This window comes from Vigna unguiculata, chromosome 2 (genome assembly GCF_004118075.2).
Source record: "Vigna unguiculata cultivar IT97K-499-35 chromosome 2, ASM411807v1, whole genome shotgun sequence".
NCBI classification, from domain to species: Eukaryota; Viridiplantae; Streptophyta; class Magnoliopsida; order Fabales; family Fabaceae; genus Vigna; species Vigna unguiculata.
Window position 1 is genome coordinate 32,950,842 of NC_040280.1, and position 23,976 is coordinate 32,974,817.

Genomic DNA, 23,976 nt, shown 5'->3' on the forward strand with positions numbered 1-23,976 from the left:
ACATCTATTAAAAAGCGAATAGTATTAATTTTTAATTATTTTACAATTCGGAATAATCGATAGTCAAAATTGTACTTTATAATTTACTCTTTAAATACGATGGAAGATGTTAAGATAGTCTCATCTCTCGACTCAAGTCGATTAATTACAAATTTAGGTTTAATTAAAAAATTTTTACAAATTTTTGTACATGTTAATTTTTTATTCATTTTATTTAAAACTCGGTTTATCCGAATTAAATTCATGGTGAATTGGATTGATTTACCAATCTGCAAATAGAGGGTCCAAAATATTAGAAGTGGTCAACATAGGTTGAAACCCACAAATTAACTCAATTCATCACGAGTTCAGATTGGATTGGGTTGAAAAATATTTACAAATTTTAGTACAGATTAAGTTTTAACCCGTCCTATTCATAATCTGTTTTATCCATATTAAATTTGTGGTGAGTCGAATTGACGAATTAACTTACAAATAAAAATTACATAAATATTTTTTTATTATGTTGGACTTTATATTTGTCTTATGTAAGATTGTTTTCTTAACAAATATATAGATAATTTCTATTTTAATGATTTGATTTGTATATTAAATTTAACATTTTTTAGATTATATTTAAATTATATCGAAATTTATTTAGATTTTTATCTTAATTATAATTTAGTCTTTTTTACAAAAGAAAAAGATAATTTTTTAAATTAAGTGAATTAATAACTCAGCTCATTTAACTTACTAAGTTATTAAGTTATGATTAGATCAAATTCAAATTTTTTTAACCGGAGTGATTCGGTATAAATTAACTTGTTGAACGATCAACCAATGAAAAAATCGGACCGAGTTTTGACGGCTCTAATGTTAGGTAAAACATCGGATTAAATTGATTGAAAAGAGTTAATTTTCTTGTTTTATTAATTTAAATTGAAGAGTATATATATATTTTTAATTTATGAAGGGTGGTGTTTGGAGGTGGAAGAGGCGGAGAGTGAGGTTCGCAGGTTGTGCGGTCAAAGGGAGCAACGTTTTGGATCCATCCACCGCCATACCCTTTTTTCTTCTTCTATTCTCATTCCATTTCACCCTTTTTCTATCCAACTTCATATTCACACTCTCTTCCCAACAATGGCTTCCTTTCTTCTTCGCCGCAATCGGAACCTATTTGCTCGCTCTCTGTTCGGTTCGTTCCCTCCACCTTTGAGGACTAATTTAATTAATTTCGCTGTGACCAACCCAGTATTTTCCTTTGATTTTTCTACCCTTTATCCTGGAACGATCAAAACGCTAAATTCAACACGCCCTTATGTTTTTCCTCGTTTAAATTCCAATATAGACTGACTTGGGTTGTTTGTGATGATATATCATCACCCATCCAGGCAATAAGGAGCCTCTTCGTCTATACTTTCAGTTCAAGTTTCAAACTTTAGGTGGTGCTGCAAACATGGTGCATTCATATAGCAGCTCTAGTGGCCCCATCAGAAATGATTTTACTGACTTGACGTAAGTAAACAACATGCCCCATATGTTGTTTGTTTACTCTCAAATGCTGTTAAACAAACTTATATCTGATCATAAAACTCTACGACAGGGGTTATGACTTTGCATTTAATGTTTCTGAATGCTGATGCTTAATTACTGGTTGTTTTAGCTGCCCTCATTCATGGTATCCACAGGCCAGGAAAAAACATCGTAGGGTTATCCTTCATGTTGGTCCAACAAATAGTGGTAAAACACATCATGCTCTGAAACAGCTCGAGTCTAGTGCTTCTGGTAAGTTATCCTTCTTTTCAATGGAAAAGGTAAACAATAATGCGTGAGGATGAAAACTTAGCAGGGAGATTAAGTATTTTTGTACCTTGCAGGCATATATTGTGGTCCTTTAAGGTTGTTGGCATGGGAGATAGCAAAACGATTGAACAAGGCACAAGTTCCTTGCGATCTCATAACAGGTCAGGAAAGAGACGAGGTTGATGGTGCGAATCATAAGGCTGTTACAGTTGAAATGGCTGATGTATCAGCTGATTATCAATGCGCTGTTATTGATGAAATTCAGGCAAGTAAAATTTCCATTTGGAGATTCCTTTTTTTGTATTATATATAAAGTAATTCCTAGAATAATTATTTGGTTTTATGTGAACCTACATAAATAAAATTCACATCGAGCAAGGGATAAAACGTTATGGTCTTATCATAATCTTGTCATGTCACATGTTCAATTTTAGCAGTATTACTAGTTGAGAATTGGAATGACGGGAACATTTGCATATGAGGAGGCATCGGTGGCATTATGGGATTTGCTAGTTGTTATTCTATATCTCGTGATTCCATGGTATGCTTGTCATTGTGATTTTTTCCCCATCTAACCTTATGTCTCTTTATGGATCCAGATGATAGGTTGTACTACAAGGGGATATTCATTTACACGTGCTTTATTAGGAATTGCTGCTGATGAACTTCACCTTTGTGGTGATCCGGCTGCTGTTCCCCTTATTCAGGAGATATTGAAAATTACTGGTGATGAAGTCGAGGTACTGAAACTCTCCGAACAACATTTGTGTTTCTGTGGGGGATGGGATAGGGGCACATACATTAGACTAGTAATTTTACCCTCAAGAATTTTCCATTGTGGTAAATAACAACTGTTGTGAAGGTCCTGTGCTTATTCATTGTGTTTCCATCAAAATGTTCTTTGAATTCTCTCAAAAAGTTTTCTTCATGGGTGCTGCAGGTTCAATTTTATGAGAGACTGTCACCTTTAATCCCACTGAATGTTCCTCTTGGGTCTTTCTCTAATGTAAGAAATGGTGATTGCATTGTAACCTTTTCACGTATGGAGATTTACAGATTGAAGGTTAGCTTTTACATGTTTTAACTGTTCTTGAAATTAACTTGCATGCTTTCATATTTTGTTTTATGCCCAAACTTTCGTGGCTGTCCATTTTCACTATTATTGTTCCCTTTTGTTTTTCATTAAATACTTCTGAAAAAGAGGTCATCCCTTTTACATGTTTTAATTGACTCCAAACCTTTATCTTTCTAATTTAGTATCCGAGCCTAAAAGTTTTTATGATAGGATTCAATTGACAGAATGTAAGCTTTTGGGAAAAAAGAACAAGGCAATCGATATGAGCCTGTATTTTATTAAATGTGATAGATCAATGTAACCAAGGCATACAATAAGGTATTCTAGAGACCTTTCCTCTCCGTACAACTTCTGAATCAAATCTTAACTGCTAACTACCACCCTTTATCCTTCTATTTACAAGCTATCCAATTACAGTTGTATCTGCCCTCTATTAGCCCCTACACAGACTCTTGACTACTGGTATCCTATCATTTTAACCATGTTCATAGTGCTATTTTCATTGACATTATATAGGAATGGGGATGGTAGATACAGTGTCAGTGTTTGCTTAGTTCGGATTTAGTCAATTAAATTCTCTTTTACTCTTCCACCTCCAGCGCCGCCCCCACCCCACCCCACACACACATACCCCTTCATCTTGATTAGCATAAGAAGAGAATGACACTCGTAATGGTATTTTATCAAACATAATGTAAGCTTATGCAAATTCAATTTATAATTTTTATAGTGTCTCCACTGCAAACTAACTAGTAAGAGTTAATATATGTATTGCTCAGAAAAGAATTGAGAAGGAAGGAAAGCATCTTTGTTCGGTAGTTTATGGTTCACTACCACCAGAGACACGAACAAGGCAGGTGTGAGCTCAAACCTTTGTCTAAGTAATTTTTGGTTTTCCTTTTTAATTACAATTGTTTCACGGTAATGTAATATTTAGAATTTAACATTCGTTGCTCATACGCACATTCTGCCATTTATTTTGTTCTTTTGTGTTTTCTGTTTTTTCTCATTCATTGGCAGAAATGCTCATGCTGACCATAACCTTGTTATGCAGTTTCAATGTTGTTTCTCCGCTCTGTTTGGAAATTCCTTCTCGTTTTTTGTTCGTAGTTTTTAGCTTTCCTTTAGTTTACTGCTATTTTTATTGGCACATGTTAATAAATATTTCCAATTTCTATCTCATTGTCCCCCTCCATGCTGAGAATTTGATTTGTTTAAGTTTCATTAGGACTGCAGGCAAGCATGTTCAATGATGCAAGTAGTGAGTTTGATGTTCTTGTGGCCAGTGATGCCATTGGAATGGGTCTTAATCTAAACATCTCTAGAATCATATTTTCCACTACAAAGAAGTTTGACGGATTTGAGATGCGGGATCTAACTGTACCGGAGATCAAACAGATTGCAGGTAGCATTAAATTCTTATAATTGAATTGAACCTTGTTCTGGAATTTGATTAAAGGATTGTATCTGGTAAATATTGATACTGACGTTTTTTGTGCTGTTTTTAACCTTTTGTCAATAAAACGGTATAATTTTTTTTGGCTGAGTCTATAAATGTTACATCAGATTTCAAGCGGTGTAATAGTGAGCATTAGCTTTGGATAATTTTTTCTTATTTTATCTTTTGTCATGATGTATGTTGCTGTTCCAATGTATTCAAAGCATCCTTTTTATTTATATATTATCATTGTTGGATGCTGAATTTGCTGGAAAATTCGGGGCAGGTACTTGCGTTAAGCATTATGTATATAATAAATTAACTTTTTTGACAAAAAATCTACTAGGATACAGTTCAGATATGTGAATATTCTGGGGTACATCAAAGGATATTTTTGGCAAAATCAGTGCTACATTATTTAACAGAACTTAAACTTCTGTCAACTTTGTTAATGTTCCCAGTTTTTGTGGCTTTAACATTCCGCCCCTAAAATATATCTTTATCTCTACTCAAGCTATCATTTCTTCTTCTGACACAGGAATATCTTTATTAATGTTGATTTTTTTAAATTATTGTTGAGATACGAAGTGATTTAACCTTATGTTTATTTAAGTAACTGATTAGGAATTCACTTGGGAACAAAAAACTTAACTCAAATATCCATGATTTACTGTTCCAGTAGATATTTTTATATTTTATTAATATGTGGAAATGTTGAACCTTGGTCTAATGTCCTGTCTATTTGGATCATGTGATATTCTTGGTTGCAATGAATGCATTTCTACTTACAGGAAGAGCCGGGAGATATGGGTCAAATTTTCCGGAAGGAGAAGTGACATGCTTGGATGAAGAGGATCTACCCTTGCTCCATTCATCATTGAATTCTCCATCACCCATTTTAGAGGTAACCAAAAACTTAACTACCCTATACTAAGTATTCTAGCAGATATGCACTTTTATCCGAACTTTTTACTTTATCCACTATTGATGATTTATGTATGCTAATTGTGATACAGCGTGCTGGCTTATTTCCTACCTTCGAATTGATGTATATGTATTCCCGATTACACCCGAGATATGGTTTCTATCAAATACTGGTAAAATATATGTGCCTATTTGTGTTTGCATGATCATTCATTCTGTCATCCATAGTACACTGTAAATTGTATTATTTGTCATTGTCCATTGCAAGTGAAAAGAAAATTGTGATTACTAGTTATAATGAAGTCGCCAAGCATTGTGTTTCACTCAACTTCATCTTTCAAATCATTGAATTTGAAAATTCTTAGGTGTCTTAACATATTATATTATTACATCCCAAAACTACATTAGTTACCTTTTATCTTTAAATATTGCAGGCACATTTTCTTGGCAATGCGAAGTTATCCGAAAATTATTTCATTGTTAATTGTGATCAATTACTGGTATGTCTTTTAATAGCTGCCTTGCCATTGAATTGTGGATATTTCATATGAATGCTATTGTCTTGTTCATTAATAATATCAGTATCAAATACCTTCAATAGTTTATTATTATTCATTGGGTTCCCTTTTGTTTCGTGGGTGTTGTTTGTACACGCTGATACTAGAAAGTTGCTGCTGTCATTGATGAGCTTCCCCTTGGATTACATGAGAAATACCTTTTCTGTATCAGGTGCATTCTTATCTTTTCAGGAAAAAACACAATTTAAGAATGCAATATCTATGTAATGTAGGAGAATTCTATGAATTGAAAACCCAGTCAATTAATAAATCACGGTGTCTGTAGTTTACATCTGTTCATCTTTTCAGTTAAATTTTAACTGATAGTTGTAATCATATTCAGTCCAGTTGAGATGGATGACGAGATTTCATCTCAAGGCCTAACACAGGTAATTATCACATTGTTAGTATGAGACGTTGAGGTTAGTTTGAATGATCATAAAATAACACAACTTGTAATAAATCAGTTTGCAGAGAATTATGCAAAGAAAGGCCTTGTTCGGCTTCGAGAAATATTTACGCCAGGCTCACTCAAAGTGCCCACAACTGCAGCTGCTCTTAAGGAGCTGGAATCCATTCACAAGGTTTCTTTAGTTACTGTTCTTGTTGTACAGTGTTGACTATATTTTCTCTTCACTGATTTTGACAGAAAATGTTCATAAAACCATTTTTAACTGATTTTGAACCACTTAACCTCAATTTTAACGGTTTCTGATTGTACTAAAACTGCAGGTCTTGGATCTTTACGTATGGTTGAGCTTTCGGTTGGAAGAATCTTTCCCAGATCGTGAGCTGGCTGCATCCCAAAAGGCCATTTGCAGCATGTGCGTGTTACTATGTTTTATGTGGTTTATTACTTTTATCCATTTAAAATCTACAAAACTGTATATTTATCATTTTGAATTTATAGGTTGATTGAGGAATTCCTACTTCGGTGGCAGAGGCCAGTGGCTAGAAGAAGATTACCTTCGCATAAAATCTCAAGTTCTCTATTATCCAAACACGTGAGGCCATACCTTTGATCACAGAAACTACTCTTAGTTGCTTCTGCATATTTTCTCCATTTGATGTGAAAATGACGAAATATCTGTGTTCAGAAAGTGTCCAAAAGACACAGTAGGTTATTCCCTTCCCTTTGCTGATACCAGTGGCAGTGCCAAAATCTCTGTTATGCATTTAAAAAGTTTCACTAACAACGTCAAATATGCTGTACATACTAGGTTGTTTTCTACCTCTTACGCATTCATATTGCTTCATGTAATGATTATTTATTATTTTTTTCCTCAAATTTGTCTCTGTTCATTCTCAATCTTACGCAAGCCTGACTTATACGAGGTTGTTTTCTTATATTAAGCGATCAATTTGCGACATTGCTGTTAAAGCAGAGAGGCCTGGGTAGTCTGTTTACAAACTTTTTGGTTACAACGTTGAAAACTAAATACTTCATCATATTAACAATTCCATAAACAGACAAATTATGTCAGCTTTTCATAAAAATCTAAGAACTGATTTTTAATCTAATCGTATTTTCAAAAAATCACTATTTGTAATTTAAGCTTGTTTTAAAAATAGAAAGCTTAGAGAAAACAAACGCTTCGAAACATACACAAAGTCGAGGTAATTTACGGGACCGTAATTGATATCAATGCTCTTGAAATTGGATTGGAAAATTGGCACATGCTTTGGTTCACACTTTTAGGGTTTAGGGTGTCATAAAATAATAAGAAACTGTATGGAAAGTAAGTCAAATAAAGCTCAAGAATAACACAATTAACAGTTCATATTTCACAACTTAGTTTTAGATTGTTGTTGACTTATTTAGCCATTTCTTTAACTATTTAGAAATGCTCTCTCGATAATAACCAGCCAATTATGGAGTGAAATCAATAATCCAGATGAATATCCAAATCCAAACTATTGTTGAAAAAGGCGTGTCAAATTCCAGTTTTCACATCTAAAGGGTGGAGGAGGATCTTATAAGTAACACACATCTTGCTAATTAAGTGTTTGAGACTAGGATCTTGACTACGGAGAAGAGATGAGTGAAGCTGTTAAACTAAGTCCTACAGAATTTAAGATAAGGACTCAAAATTAATTTTACTATTGAAATAAAACAGAGAACGCATTCATTAATATTAGGCTGTAATAAAGGATCCATAGAAAGTGATAATAACCCAACACTAAAAGGATGTTCTTGTGCAATGAAAAAAAACTCGTAAAACTTCATATATGATGCAACTATTGTAAAATAAGAATTACACTCATTTCTTATTCTTTAATCGGTAATCATGTCTATAAGAGTACGAAGAAAACATCCATAAATCACAATCAAAACGCAAATACTATTGAGTCAATTCATAGAGCACATAAACTTTATCTAAAATTGTGTCAATCTGCCTCCTCTTAAATGTACAAAATGTGGAATTGCACTAAAATATGCCTGCACTTAAGAAGAGAAACACTAAAACAAAATCGTCACATGATATAATCCTGTGAAAATAACACTTAGCAAAGGTCGTTTCAATTTTCTATCATGGCATGGGATGAAATGAGGGACAAATGACCAGCATATATCGCTGACTTGGAAATTACTTCCTCTTATGCCAAAACCACTAAACATTTCGTTTCTGCAAGAAACGATCCATCAATTTCTCAACACGCTGTTTCTCCTCTGACATGCTCTTGGACTCAAGCTCTGCAATCAATTGCTTGAGAGTGTTGGGGTTTGGAGTCATTCCCTGCGAGACCATTTCCTCTAAAAACGAGTAAGCATCCTCAACTCTTCCACTTTTACACAGACCACTCACCATGAGCGAGTAAGTAGCCAAATCAAGGCTTATATCGTTCTTCAACATGTGATCCAACAAAAACTTGAGCACCTTCATTCTCTTCTTTCTGCAGCACATCTTGAGCAACGAATGGTAAGTCTCAACATTCGGCTTGCACGATCCGTCTTCCATTTCCTTAAGCAACCTGAGAGCAGTCTCTTCCCGCGAGTGTGCACAAGCAGTAGAAATCATAGTATTGTATGTCACCGCATCTCTCACAACCCCTTGCTTAGGCATATCCTCAAACACATCACGAGCATCCTTTAGCCTTCCAGCTCTGCCGAGGATGAATATCAAACAGCTGTAAAATGGAGTGTCAGCCACACATCCATCACTCTTCATTTGCTCATAAACCTCCAAAGCTTTACTCACTTGCCCTGCTTTCCCCAGATTAATCATCACAGTAGTGTAAGTCACAGCATTAGGGGTGCACCCATTTGCTCTCATCTCTTCCAAAACTTGATCCACCTTGCGGAAATCTTTCTCGTGGCAATACGTTTCAATAAAATTAGTGTACGAGAATACATCAGGCTCAAACCCCTGCTCCTTCATGTCCCCCATTGCTTTCCTGGCATTGTCAAAGTTCCTGGCTCTGCACCACCCATGGATCAAAATATTGAAAGAATGAGAACTCAAAGGAATCCTACTCTTAAACTCCAAAACAACCTTGTGGGCATGTTCAACACTGCCTCCTTTCACCAACGCATCCATGAGAACATTCAACGCTGCAGTATCCTTCTTAACACCAAACTCCCCCATTCTACGAAACGCTTCTATAGCATCTTCATGCTCGCGAGCCTTGGCAAGCCTTCTCATTACCTTAGCCATTGTATCCAATGTGACGTACCCTTCGAGTTGTGACATTTCCTTCACCAAGTCCCACATTGAATCAAAGGTTCTGCACTTTCCCAGGATGTCAACCATCAAGTTGTAAACTTCGGGAGAATGCCGATAACCTGTTTGAGCTTTTGCCCATTTGAAAAACCCCAAAGCAGAGACCCAATCGTTGCTGAATCTCTTGAGAACCTGCGAAACCAAATCGCTTGATGGCTGAAAACCGCGTCTATTTAGTGCTTCACCCACTAGCTCGGGGGAAGAATAGCGTTGTTTGAGAAGTGTGGATACTGCGTCTACGTGGTCGAGGCTGTTTTGCTTGGAGGGTTGTGCGGGGAGTTTGGGCTTGGAGGTGAGGATGTGGGTGTCGACCCAATTGGCGAGTGAAGGGATAACAAAGTTGTCATCTGACTCAGCGTCGGTAGGGATCGGGGTGTCGGAGAACTTGAGCCACGGTGGGAGGTCAGGTGACTCCACGGTGGTGCAGAGAGGGTTCCCGTAAAGGAAACGGTGTGAGGCATTGGCGGCGGTGAGTCTGGGAGAGAAACGGTGAGCCAAGAGGTTCCGCATTCCGAACTTGAAAAGCATTTTTTTTGGCTATGATTGGTTCAACGTAGAGAAGAGAGGTTTAACCCCAAAAGCAGGGTTCATGGAATGTAATGCTTTGTTGGATGGAAAATAAAAATAAAAAATAGAAAAAAAACTGAAAAATGATATGGTTTGAATTGGGTAGATTTGCTTGATATAATAGGAAAATAATTAAGTGGATGATATCATGAATTATTAAAAAAAAAATATTTAAATTTAATAAAAATGAGTATGAAACTAAAATTAAAAGATAATTAATTAAAACAATTGATATGTGTTTAAAACAAACAGATGTTATGTATCAGGATTACATGAATTAAAACAATACTTCCTTTGGAACAGAATTTAAAACAAACAGATGTTATGTCCGCTTGATTCATTTAATTTCGGCTTATGCTCTGGGAAGGAATATCTTTTCCCTGAGTGGTTCAAGTGTTGTTTGGTGTTTTTCCCATATGTTTAAGTCCCATCTTTGAAGAAAAAAATAGAAGCCAATAGTAGATGTTTTGACCTAAATTGTGGAGAGCAAAGTTGATGTGTAAACCAGAGGCAAGAGGTTCCCTCTAGGAGAATCCATTACCAATAATCTCCACAAGAACAATATCCTTCCTTGAAAAAATGATACCTGTTATTGTCTCTAACTGTAATTTCCCTATTGTATAGTTTTGACACTAATTTTGTAAATGAATGACAATCAGAACACATTCGAAGATTTTTTACTACCCGTATGGGTATACCTTGAGCAGTAGTTATTAATCCATAAGCCATGGCTAGCTTCTCACTATGTCTGCTGAGTAAGTGCTCTTTCTCCTGCTCATCAACATCAAGTAAAACGTTGGTTGTATCAGGAACATATCCTATTTTGCTTAGCCTGCAGTTTATTTCCTGTAGCATTAGTTCAATCTGGGTGTTCTCTGCGTGTGATTCATCACCCGAGGTAAACTCGTGAATCAATCCGTGAACCTCTATGGAGCTTGATCCAGGCACTTTCTGGACCCCTTTCTCCTTCATTTGCAACCTCACTCTTGCTACATCAGTCCATTTCCCAGCTGATGCATATATGTTGGATAACAGCACATGAACTCCAACTCTTTCAGGGGCCAATTGTGTTAACTTTTCGGCTGCATAATGTGCCAATTCAACATTTTTGTGTTTCCGACAAGCTGCCAGCAGAGATCCCCACATAACATCGTTAGGTTCCATTGGCATGCTTTGTATGAGATGCAGAGCTTCTTCCAACAGCCCAGCTCGACCAAGCAGATCAACCATGCATCCATAGTGGACAATTTGAGGGCTTGTTCTGTGGGTTTTCTCCATTGACCAAAAAACTTGCCTTCCTTGGTCCACAGAACCACCGTGGCTACATGCTGATAATAGTGCCACAAAAACAACATCATCTGGTTTCACCTTTTGTTTGAGCATCTCGTTGAAAAGCTCAATGGCCCCTTCTGTATTTCCCTCCATTGCCATAACTCCAATGGCAGCAGTCCAGGCAGACACATCCCGTTCCTCCATTCTTCTGAAAACATGCATAGCACTTGAGGGATCACCACATCTAGAAAACATGTCAACTACAGCTGTGCCAAGCTGCAAGTCCATGTGAATGTCATTTTTCTCAATGTAAGTACATACCCACTTGGCAAGATCAAGAGCTCCTAAATATCCACAGGCAGAAGCAATACCCACCATCGTCACTCTATCTCCTTCTATCCCTTGGTTTTGCATCTCTCTAAATAGCTCAATTGCTTCCTCGAACATGCTTGCTTGAACCAATGCATTGATCATTGTGTTCCAAGATACAAGATCCCTCTCTTGCATCTCATCAAAGATTCTCCAAGCTGATTCCACATCACCATCTCTAACCAAACCTGCAATTAGCGAATTCCATGTCACCACCGTCTTGTTTGGCATATGCTCAAAAACTTTGCAAGCTGCTCCTCTTTCGCCACATTTCATGTACATGTCAACGATGGCATTGAGAATGTTATCCCAACCTTCAAGTCCATTCCGTAAGACATAAGCATGGGATGACTTCCCAACTGAAAGATCACCCAAATGTGCACAGGCTGCAATCGTAGATAACATGGTTACCTTATCCGGTCGTGGTCCTTTTCGCAGTATTTCATCCAAAATCACGAGCGCATCACCGGCCCACCCATGGTACACATAATTTGACATGATAGTGTTGTACATAACCAAATTCTTATCAGTACATTCCTCAAAAATCCGCCTTGCAGAACATATATCCCCGCATTTCATGTACATATCAACTAATGCATTCACCATGAGTGCATTAAGTTCCACACCCGACTCACAAATATAAGCGCATACCTTCTTACCCAATTCAAGATCCTTTAATTTGGCACAAGCAGATATAACACAAACCATGGTCACCGGGTTGGGTTCCACACCAGCCTCAACCATCTGAAAGAACAGAGAAACAGCCTCCTTTGCCATGTCTCTCCCAGCATAACCATTTATCAAACTAGTCCAAGACACCACGTTTCTTTCAAGCATTTTGTCAAACACCTTTCGCCCTAATTCAACCTTCCCGCATTCAGCATAAAAATGTATCAAAGAGTTGCTGACAAAGGTATCTCCATCCAAACCCATCTTAACAGCCGCCCCATGAACTTGAACACCCTCCCAAAGCTTCATAGTCTTAGAGCACGCACTCAGCAAAAACGGGAAGGTGTAGTTGTCAGGCACCATGCCCATCACCACCATCTGAATGTAAAGCAAGATTGCTTGTTCACCTAACCCTGCTGAGGCATAACCTCTAATAAGACAGTTATACACATACAAAGAGGGCATGCTTACACCATCATCCTGAACAGCATTTCGAGCGTAGTCCAAACTCTCAAGGGTACCTATCTGAACACAAGCAGCAACGAGCTTATTAAAGTGACCACTAGGCTTGTGACACAGCCCTTTCTTCATCATGTCACAGTGCAACTGCTTCAGTTCATTCAGGGTTTTGCAGTTTGCAAGTAACTTTTGGGATGAGTTTGTGGTTCTGGGTTTAGCTTCCTTCACGCTTGTGGGAACTAAAACAATAGAAGATGGATGAAGGGTTGTAGCCATTGCCGCTCTGTGATGATGCAACAGCAACTAACATATATTCAACAATTTTATGAGTTAGAAATCCATAATTCTTACTGTATAAAATTCAGAAAAATATTGAAAACAGAAACACTGCTATGGTTTATATAACTTACAATAAATATATCTTCCCATTAATTTTGGTTCATTCTGTGTAGGAAAAATATTTTGGTTCAATCATTCTCCTTTTTTTCTAAATACAAACAGTTTTATCTCTAAACTTTACAGTCATGTTGATCTTGTGAGTCCAATTTGTGTAGGTGTGACATCATGGCATAAACCAATTTCTGTCTTTATCTTATTCATAAAAAAATTGAGATAGCATGTCCACACACACAATACAAATATCTTGTCCTGTTTGAACTTCATTTCTCATGAGAACCTCTAAAGAGTTTCATATTATTATTTTTATTTTAAAAATAATTATGGAATTTCTTTCCAAAAATCTTACCAAGTCTATTACAAGCTGAAATTGGATGAAGATGCAAGTAGTTTGTAATAGAATTATGACATTTATTTCGTGTATACAGTCTTGTGTATTATGAATCTATATCTTACAAAAAGAAATTAATTTTTAATTTCTGTATTTTTAAATTTAATTAATATTATTTTATATTTTTATGTTGTTGAATGCTAATTTGTCTACATTATATACTCAAAGACAAGAACAGAAAAAAAAAAAAAAAAAAAAGATACTGATAGGAGTCGCAATGTGTATAAATGAGATTTGGTGGATGAAAGAGTGGTTAACATGTTTCTATTTCTATTTGGAAAGCACATCCAATGAAGTTTTAATGGTGGAGAATGATTGCACAAACAGAAGTCTAGAACGTTGAAGGTGACAGTAACAACCTCAAATAAGGGGTTTTAGGGTAAGAGAATTAACATCTAAATTTATGAAGTATCACCAAATTTATATATAATTGAATAATTTATTCATGATGTATTACACATCTTTGGCCAGAAAATCTTAGCTCTCCACATCAGAATTCACCAAGCTCCTCACAAAAAGCAGAATTTGTGAACTTAAGTAAAGTGGGTAAACAGAAGTAGAAGTAGTATTAGAAGGGGAAGCTTTGATCAGGGATTATGTTCCACTTTGATGCTCAAAAGAATCCAGTTTTCAGTACTAAATACAATATGTAAGAAACGATGAAATCGCCCCTTTAGCCAAAAATTAAAAAAATAAAATACAATGCCCTTCCTTTCTTTCTCACAATCAATCTGGCCAAAGGAAAGGTTGTTGTTGATCTGTGAACTGACAAAAATATAAATACCAATTGCCAGTTACAGTGCTTCAGTTCATCTGTTGAGAACACATAAGAACGTTGGATTCAAGAGTCAGGGGCCACGGGTTGGAGCAAAACAGAAGCACCCTGAGTTCTGATCTTCTGGTATCATTCCACCACCTTTGCTGGTATCAAGTGCTTCCAGCATTCTCACCACCTCGTCCATTTCCGGGCGCTTGTTCGGATTCGCATCCCAACATCTCCGCATGATGTTTGATAAGGCACTTGGACAACACCTAGGAATGTCTGGTCGTAAATTCTGTGCAAGAATGCAAGCAATGTGAAATCCATATTTGTACCATGGCATACATTACATCAAGAGTGTTGAAATAAATCATAGTTTTTCGTGTTAGCTTACTTGGCGAACAACTGCAGATGACACATCAGCAAAGCTTAGATCTGGATAAGGCATATCACAGCAGTAAATTTCCCACAAGCAAATGCCAAAGCTATAGACATCGCATCTCCTGTTGTAAGGCTTCCCATCAAGAACCTGCATTTAGTGTAATCCTATGATTAAAGCTAATAACCGAAGTGATTCTGTTTGACAGACAACCTTGGATATATGGCACCTCACATGATGAGGTTGCAATTATCCTCATTGTATCACAGAAGAGAAACAGTGCCATGCAAGTAACTTGTATATGTATTTGAAATTGAAATCATGGTAGAAATGGCTAATACAACAGAGGTAATCCCGTTAAAACACCTACCTCTGGGGCCATGTATCCAAGAGTTCCAGTTTCACCTGTCATGTCACTTGGATTCATAGCTTCAACACGAGCAACTCCAAAATCAGCTATTTTCAGATTACGACTAGGGCTTAGTAACATATTCTCTGATTTAACATCTCGGTGAACAATTTTCTTCGAGTGTAAATAATGAAGACTGCATTTTTGGGAAAACAGTGAATTTGTTTTAGTAAAATATAAGTTTTGTTACTGTAGAGATGATCAAGTAGGACATACCCTCTTGCAAGATCCAAAGCCAGCTGAACCACAACCTTGTAAGCCAATTTCTTCTTCCTATTCTTGATCAAGTATTGCTTAAGTGTCCCACCTGCGATAAACTCAACAATGACACAGCATGCCCTAGAAGGAAGGGTCTCTTCCTCTCCATTCGAATTTTTTGAGGGAATCTTAAGATTTGAAGTGCCCATCGAAGCTCCAACAAACTGTTGCACAGATGAACACAACACAATTACTAATCTGAAAATCTATATACCAAAACAAAATTGCTTGCAGAGATATGGATTTAATCGGTATCTCCTCCTAAACAGGTCACAATAACAGAAATCTAAGCATGCTGAAGACAGCAGAACAAAGTAAAAAAAAATGTCATTAATTTCTTCAACTTTGTCAAGTATCAAGAAGTCCACACTAATTTCAATAAATAAAATTGAATGGTATGAGTTCTTACTTTTGTCACATTAGGATGGTCAAGTTTGTGCCAGACAGCAACCTCCTGTCTAAAAGATGCACGTAAAGCAGCAGCTTCAGCAGGGGTAGCTACACCATCCTCACCCCAGTCCAATACTTTCACTGTAAATATTCAGGATGACAATCCAGTAGTTATAGAAATGATCTCTCATCTTCCCCACTCTTACAGACCCAAAAGGATAGTACACTTGGTGTACCAATATATTCCCCATACCATAAATTTATTATACACATTCATCAAAATATAATTTGGAAAAGTTTGGAAATGAAGAGTAAATCTTTCAAACACCATGTCAGCACTAACTTCATTGCTAAAAAAACTGGATATGTCACTAGACCAGCATCTAACAGCATGGAGAAAAAAATTGTCTCTCATTGGTTATTTTCATTCAACACTGCTGAAGCCATGTTCTCTTCCTCACATCATGATCAAACCCAGACAGAGATTTGAACAATCATACCATATTGCAATGACTAAGATTGATTTAAGAAAAAAGCTAGAAAGAATGCAGTCTATGCAGAACGATTAAGCATCTAAACAGAAAACTGAATGACACATTCAATCTGTTTTCCCTCACTTTTCATGAACAAGAACAAAATCATCCAGAATAAAAGTGCGGAGCAGAAGATATGATATAAAATAAATACCAGCAACGTCTTGAGAATCATAGGTGCCCCTGTACACAGTACCATACGCTCCCTGAGCCACAACATATCGTAGATCCAATTTGGCCAAATCAACCTCCCACTCCTCTTTGGGCCGTTTTGTCTCAGCGTTCCTTGACCAAACCCTGCTCAAGTGCTTTTCCAGCTGCGCATCCAAACTCTTCAGATCAATCTTATCAGCTCTGAATATCATATCCTTACTGCTTATGTTTCCAGAACCCTTCATCTTTGAATTCAGAGCCCCTTCTGCTTCAAATTCCCTCTTTGGTGTCTTAACAACAGCATCTCTTTCTGAATCCATCTTCACCACTCACCACTTCAAATTCCAAAACCAATATGTACAACCCCACGATGTTAAAATAATTCATAAAAAAATCGCTGCCATGAAATTTCAACAAACCCAAAAAAATTTATGTGTAACAAAAATTAAAATTGATAGGAGCAAGAAGCACCCTCAAAAGGAGTGTGCCTTCCTCTGTATATTATTATATCATGGCTAGAAAATTGACTTTTCTTTATTCAAAGCCGGGATTTTCTCTTGCCAAACAATTGTTTTATTGACTAGTTCCCTTGAGAAAATAGTACCAGAATAAAGAAAATAATAGCTATCAGAAAACGACCCAATTCGCACTATTCGACGACTAAGACCAATGAACCAGAAAAATAGAAAAAATAAAATTAATTATTTTGTGTAGAAAAATTAAAAACAAAAAAAGAGGTATCTACCAAAGCACAAACCTTGACAGCAGCAACCAAGAAACGAGCGGCCAGCTGAAGCATCAAACGAACCAAAGAGAAATCAGATTAAGAATTACGCTAAATGTGAGAATAGGCACAGACGAAAAAATTGACCATTTTTCTATGGCCCCAAAAAATAACACACAAAAAAATGTCGCGTGGATACCTTTTTAGCTTTTGTAAGAATCAAAGGCTTTTGGCTTTTGATGCAATGAGCATTGCGGAGGTTGTCATCACCAACTCTGAGATGCCAACAGGAACCCGATCCCAACAATCCATCGCTCAAACTTTGTTAGAGGAGCGATTTTGAAGGGTAAATCCACAGAAAAAAGCAAAACAAATCGGCAAATAAACAACCCAAAAAATCAAAGTTAAAAAATTAAAAATAAAAACAACGGTGAGCCTCCCAGAAAGATGCGCGGGTGTTCCCTAAAATGTGGTGGAAGAGACAGAGACAGAGAGAGAATGTTTGAAAATAGGTTAAACAATGAAAGGCAACAAATAACCATAATATTATATCATATCATATCTTAGCTTTACCTTGTTCGTGTGTTGTTGTGTCGTGAATTTTACGTATAAGATGAATGTATATATGTATATAAGATCTCTCTAATAGTATTATAAAATATAAGAAACGTACGGCTCTTGTTTGTGTTGTGAGTTGACAGTTTGTGATTCTGATTATTCAGTTAGAAGGACACAGAGACAGACACATTGATTCCTAATCCTAGATCTGTTAGTTGTTTGTCGTTGCATTTTGTTCTCATAAATCTGCTGCTTCAACAACTACTAAACTAAGCCAAATTAAGGTACATTTCTTTTATAAGTATCAGAAGTATATGAGATTAAGAAAAATTTAAATATCAGACTTTTTATTCAAATTGTACCACAAGATCATAAAATAATAAATATAATTTGGTGAACCATGTAAAAAATCTGTAAACACTGCAAATTTGACCGTAAAACAAAAAGAAAAATCAAATTTATATAATAAACTTTATATTATTGAGTGCTACTTTGTAACCCTAAACCTAATTTTATAATATTGAAAATAGGAACGTTGAAATATACACTAATAATAAGAATACAAAATAAAATGCATTAACTTTATTTATTATTATTTAATGAATTGCGTCGGCATTTATTAGAAAGACGTGTTTCGATGCACAATTTATAAACCTTATCCTTTCTAGAATAACAGTTGTTGTTTAATCTTAGAACGTGTTTATTATGAAAATATTAATTATTTTGTTGACTAAAATATTATTCAATGTAATATATTGAAAATGTTAATGTTTCAATCTACTTAAATAATAGTATAAATTAAATAATAGTATAAATGATTTTATTTTATTTATTACAAATGTTAGATAGTGGGAGAATGTATAAAGACAATGAATTTTAATAATGTTATTACCGACTCTTTGAATTTGTGTATCAATTTATTAGCCATTGTATATTCATTCATTATATTTAAGAATATTTTGATTTTTAAAATAAAAAAATGTCAGAGAATTAAAATAAAAAAGGCAATGAATTTATATTTATTATTTCATTGATATCTGTACTTATTTATAGTGTACAAATTTGAAATTATTTAAAATTATTATTACTTAATTATCAGTAATAGTGTTACAATGAATTGTACGTGTTGCATAAGAAAATATGTAAAATAATTTATTATATTAATGAATTATATATAGAAGATTATATTATAATCATGTTGAAATTGTTCGTTATAAAATATTGTGTTTAAATTGTTGTGTGAAAAAAATAAAGAAAATTTTGAACATTTTTTTTTTACTGTCTTAAATGTTAAATTATATTAAGTAATGTTACATGTACTGGACAAATAATATTTCTAGTTCACACTTAACAAGGTGATTTATTTTTACTATTAGAAATCAGTGAGACAAATTTAATAATATCATTAACGACTGTTTGAATATTGCATTAATGTTTCTTTTTATACATCATATTTTTTTAATTTTTGATTTTATTTATTTACCATTTACAAGTTTAATGAAATTACTATTATTTTTTATCAACTATATACTCTTGTGTGTATCAAAATATATATATATATATATATATATATATATATATATATATATATATATATATATAAATTTGATTTTATCAGTAAAGTTTATTGTTTTTTTTTCATCTTATAAAAAACACCTTAAAGTTACGTTTCATTTTGTGAAGAAGAATTACTTTTATTAAATTTAAATTGAATATATTTTGAGGTTAAGTATAATTAATATTCTTATTTTGATCTTAAAAATTTAATGCAAATTTTCTTAGGTAAACTTACAAAATTTTAAAAGTTATATTATATATATTTACATTGTGAAATATGATGGGTATTGGGTATTGTATATAAAATGTAACCAAAAGTAAAATATAAATAATTGGTGTGAACGAAATTGAAAATGTATGTTACTAGACTCATATTTTAAGTTTATTTATGTGTGCTTTTTAGGATTAACTTTGTATGTTAACACACTTCTTGTCAGATTTTTTAAATAATCAATAATATATAACTCGTTCTTTGTATATTTTTTTATTTCTACACGAAAGTTATCTCATCTTTTAAGTTTTGTTCTGTTTCGATATAAATAGTAAAATCTTCTCAAGAAAAAAGTTAAGAAATAAAAAAAAAAAAATTGATGTTTCCTTTCTTCAATATTAAAATATAATATATATATATATATATATATATATATATATATATATATTTTGCTTACAAACTTTTTCGTGAGAATATTTAAGAGATAAAAAAAGATTTATGTAAAAAAAAAAATCATACTTTATACCCATTACATGCAAAAACTCATCAAATCAAACAACGTTCACAAGACAAGCATTACATCATTACTATATGTTACAAGTCAAAATTATTTTATACGTCTTTATGAAAATTAATAATCTATACACAATTGTAAATCAATTTGTGAAAATGTTAATTTTTTATTCATAAATTAATTTGAACTTATTAAAAAAAATTATTTCTTATTTTCTTTAAAAATCAAAAGACTTATCCATAAGATATCATTTGTATAGCAAACTTACATAGTCAATAATGAACAAACTAAATGTTTGTTGAGATATATGAATTACAATCATTAAATGTTGAGAAGAATCTGAAAACCAAACACACTATTAGTTTGTTCCTTTCACTTGTTATCTCTCACATACTCTTCAATCATAAGTTTTAAGATTCGATTCTGATGTATTTTGAATTTTTCTTTGTTTTTATAGTTAGTTTATGTTATTTCAAAGTTAGTAACAGATTATAATATATTTATTGAATTATATTTTTTAATAAAGAGTGTAATATCTGACCTAATATATTATTTGACTTACTTTAGTTCCATAAATTAAACTGTCACCTGCAACATAAATTTCGGAATCTTTTATGTGACACCAGGTCAAAGTCAACCATGGCATGCTTTGATGCCTTAATTTAAAAAGTCAACGGTTTAATTGTAACACATGATATGGGTTATTAAATTAAAGATAAAGTACAAAAAGGAGAATTGAGTAAATAATTGGAGACAAACAAAATATAAAAATGTCAATACCCGATATTGAATGGGATTACATTATAATAATATATTTGCATTATGTCAACTTGAAACCCTAATTCCAATTGCCCAATCGGTTTTCTCCAACAGATATGGGTTATGGCGTCACTTCACCGTTCTCATTCTTCACGCGTGTTAAATCATTATTTTTTTTTCCTTATTTTATTTTACTCTAAAAAAATTATCTCATTCACTCTGTACAGAAAAGAAGGGGCTAAGTTAAGTAGACACCACGTTAAATATATTTTTGTCCCTTAATTTTTAGTGAATTTTGAAATTAGTTTATTTTAAAATTTTATACTAATTTAATCTTTTATCTTTTAAAATAAGTGGATTTAGTCATTTTGATAATTTTTTTTGAGTTTATTTGATGTTTTGTATGCATTTCAAAATTGTATTTGAGTTGTTTATACTATTTAACATATTTTTGCTTTAATATTAAGTCAAATACTATTATGAAACACATTTGAAATGTCAAATAAACTTAATAAAATCTGATTAAAATTACTAAATTCATGTATTTGAAAAGATAAATGACTAAATTGGTTCAAAATTTCAAAATGAACTAATTTAAAAGTTCACTAAAGGTTAAGAGACAAAAATATATTTAATCTTAATTTAACGTTTGTTTATGATCATTGAGACAAAGCTTTACATGTTTGTACATTTTTTATATACAAATAAAATGCAAGTAAAAAAAAGTTTAATTATTGTAATTAGAAAAGGTTACATTTTAAACTCGGGAAATCGCAAGTGTTAATGAACTAAGTTTAAAAATGAGAGTTACAAATTTATGGAAACTTGCAACAGAATGCGTATTCCAAGGTTTGAATCTGGAAAACTATTGATGATTGGAGAATGGTACAAGGAAAGAACAATAGCCAAGAAAAGTCTAAGAACAATATTTACATCAGGAAATGCTTTTCAGAATCTGAGAGAGTAGACAACACGACAACCCATCATATTCTTCACATAAAATTTCATAACAATAAAGGACTATACTTAGGAATATTATTATATACCCAAATAAAAGAACAAATATTATTGGTTTATTCGATTTTCCATCTAGAATCAAGTGTACCCTCTTATCCTCATCTCAATAACCACGTTTTCTCACTTTTTTTTCTCTAACATTGGTTTTATTTTTGGGCTCAAAATTGTCTCAAACGTGGTGTTTTTAGTAAGGAGATAGTTTTAGGCCCATGTTGAGTAAAACTAAAAGTAGCAACGTGACATTCACAAAAAGAAAATACTATTTTAATAAAGAAACAATTCTTTAGTTAAGACTGTATAAACATTCTTTATCATTAAAAACAAAATATTTTAATCAAGTATAGTTACAATTACAACTTTCAAGAAATCATGAAGAGTTTGACCGATTCAACTTATACGACCACTTTGTATATATTTAGTCAAATTATATTTATATATATATACCTAAACGTTAACGGTTACGGCGACAAAATAGCGGTTTGGATTTTGCTGTGTTGTGCATGCGGTCACAAACACTGTCCTATAATACCCCGCCACGTGGCCTTGTGGTTGTTTCTGATGCCTTTTCTGCATGTTACTCATAATAATATAAATCGGTTCATTCCCACGTAGGAGAATTAATATATCTATTTCTTTTTGTTTTCATTCCATCAGAAGAAAAAATGGCTTTCAGGATAGCGGTAAATCGATGTCTTTTCCCTCTTTTAACACATCTTTCGGCTAACCCTATTATTCTTGAAGGCAAAAACATGCAAAAACGATACACGATTTATGATTTTGTTTTATTAATTCATGAGAAAAGCAAGTATGGTGTTACATACATATATAACTGGTATGATATTGATCACATGCAGAAAAATTTTCGATTGACGTTGATTGAACTGGGAAGTGGAAGGCGAGCATTTACGAGTCCCACCACTCCGAAAATGAAGCCGGTGTCCCGAGTGATGGACGGTGATGGTAACTCGAGATCTGGGTATGTGTTTGTGCAGAAAAAAAAAATATGTGAATATAAATACGCAATATTTTGTGTTCGTGTATAGCGAAAGAACGTGTGAATATAAATACGCAGTTTTTGATATGATATGAATGTGTTTTGTGATGGATGATAGGATGAGCGTGAAGGCAGAGCTTGCACCCGTGTATATCGTGGGCGGATTTGTGTGTGTGGCTTTGGTGATTGGAACACACACTGCGTTTCAACAATTGGTGCGGTCTCCACAGGTTCACGTCAACAAGAAAAGAAGAGAAACGCTGCCGGAGGTGTCTGATCCTGATCGCACCGTCAACTCCGCCGGAAAATTCATCGACGGTTCGTTCTTAAGAAAAGTGGGTCAGATTCAGGAAAACAGGGCCACACTCAACGACCCTGTGCACCCTAATCCATTCACCCGGTAAACCTAATTTAGATATCTGATTTGTTGTTACGTGTTTTCATAATACACTGATTATTATTAATTTTGACGTTTTAAAATATATTAAAAGAATATTTAAAATACTAAAACATTGTATTTTTTTGCTAATGATATTTAATTATTGGTTTGTTGCATGTAGTCCTCGAACTCCTGAGACATTGAAGACGGTGGGCGTTGAACCAAGCAGGCGTTGATCAGATATTACACCATTACATGGCTTCGCTTTTCCTTAATACGTGATTAATTATAATAATTGAGTCGCATTAATTACGTCCTTCCATTATTGATTTTCAGTAATTTTGTATAATTTTGTTTGAGTTTTCAATCTGTGTGTTGATGTAATTGTAAATAAGGCGATAGCTTGAGACTGAGTGCAAAAGTGATATGGCGCCACTCTGTTCTTTGCTTTTCTTTCTGTATTTTTATGTATGTATATATACATATAAAATAAAATGTATAAACGACTTCTGAACTCTGTAAGTTCATCTGTTAGTATCATTGTGAAATTAGGTCGAATAAACAATAGGATTCTTTTCATTAATAGTTACATTTTATTTTTAAAGATCGAGGTGCACTTTTTAATTTAAATTTATAGAAATGCATAAACTTTACACAAATACAGGATTTTTTTTATTTATTTATTTCAGAAAGTACGTACTTTCGTTATATCTACCAATGTTAACAGAGGTGATTTTCTGTAACATATTTTTTAAATATT

General features: G+C 33.9%; 5 protein-coding genes across 6 annotated transcripts; 2 read left to right on the forward strand and 3 right to left on the reverse strand.

Annotated features, from left to right (window-relative positions):
* Positions 1-959: 959 nt before the first annotated feature.
* On the forward strand, positions 960-7,064 carry LOC114169923 (DExH-box ATP-dependent RNA helicase DExH16, mitochondrial). The gene is made up of 16 exons (XM_028055326.1): positions 960-1,174; positions 1,371-1,494; positions 1,643-1,764; positions 1,857-2,047; positions 2,382-2,522; positions 2,723-2,845; positions 3,637-3,714; positions 4,094-4,262; positions 5,087-5,199; positions 5,312-5,392; positions 5,654-5,719; positions 5,884-5,948; positions 6,120-6,165; positions 6,244-6,360; positions 6,509-6,600; positions 6,687-7,064. The coding sequence occupies exons 1-16, from the start codon at positions 1,120-1,122 to the stop codon at positions 6,796-6,798; spliced, it is 1,695 nt and encodes a 564-aa protein (XP_027911127.1). The 5' UTR covers positions 960-1,119; the 3' UTR covers positions 6,799-7,064.
* A 984-nt stretch (positions 7,065-8,048) lies between these two features.
* LOC114173744 (pentatricopeptide repeat-containing protein At3g22670, mitochondrial) lies at positions 8,049-10,149 on the reverse strand. The gene has a single exon (XM_028058326.1). The coding sequence runs from the start codon at positions 10,024-10,026 to the stop codon at positions 8,389-8,391; it is 1,638 nt and encodes a 545-aa protein (XP_027914127.1). The 5' UTR covers positions 10,027-10,149; the 3' UTR covers positions 8,049-8,388.
* Positions 10,150-10,203: 54 nt separating this feature from the next.
* LOC114173743 (pentatricopeptide repeat-containing protein At3g22690) lies at positions 10,204-13,340 on the reverse strand. The gene is made up of 2 exons (XM_028058325.1): positions 13,245-13,340; positions 10,204-13,137 (listed from the first exon to the last, which is right to left on the reverse strand). Exon 2 carries the CDS (start codon positions 13,108-13,110, stop codon positions 10,603-10,605), a length of 2,508 nt encoding a protein of 835 aa, XP_027914126.1. The 5' UTR covers positions 13,111-13,137; positions 13,245-13,340; the 3' UTR covers positions 10,204-10,602.
* Positions 13,341-14,159: 819 nt separating this feature from the next.
* Positions 14,160-17,808, reverse strand: LOC114173842 (serine/threonine-protein kinase STY13-like). 2 transcript variants are annotated; one of them, XM_028058491.1, is made up of 8 exons: positions 17,427-17,808; positions 17,261-17,293; positions 16,505-16,838; positions 15,837-15,958; positions 15,386-15,591; positions 15,131-15,305; positions 14,776-14,910; positions 14,160-14,676 (listed from the first exon to the last, which is right to left on the reverse strand). In XM_028058491.1, the coding sequence occupies exons 3-8, from the start codon at positions 16,821-16,823 to the stop codon at positions 14,470-14,472; spliced, it is 1,164 nt and encodes a 387-aa protein (XP_027914292.1). In that variant the 5' UTR covers positions 16,824-16,838; positions 17,261-17,293; positions 17,427-17,808; the 3' UTR covers positions 14,160-14,469. The 2 variants fall into 2 exon arrangements, with proteins under 2 accessions (XP_027914292.1, XP_027914293.1); XM_028058492.1 differs by having other exon boundaries at positions 17,249-17,293; positions 17,427-17,749.
* Positions 17,809-22,480: 4,672 nt separating this feature from the next.
* Positions 22,481-23,725, forward strand: LOC114166406. Its single transcript, XM_028051142.1, has 4 exons — positions 22,481-22,523; positions 22,698-22,819; positions 22,956-23,237; positions 23,398-23,725. Exons 1-4 carry the CDS (start codon positions 22,506-22,508, stop codon positions 23,450-23,452), a joined length of 477 nt encoding a protein of 158 aa, XP_027906943.1. The 5' UTR covers positions 22,481-22,505; the 3' UTR covers positions 23,453-23,725.
* Positions 23,726-23,976: the final 251 nt, after the last annotated feature.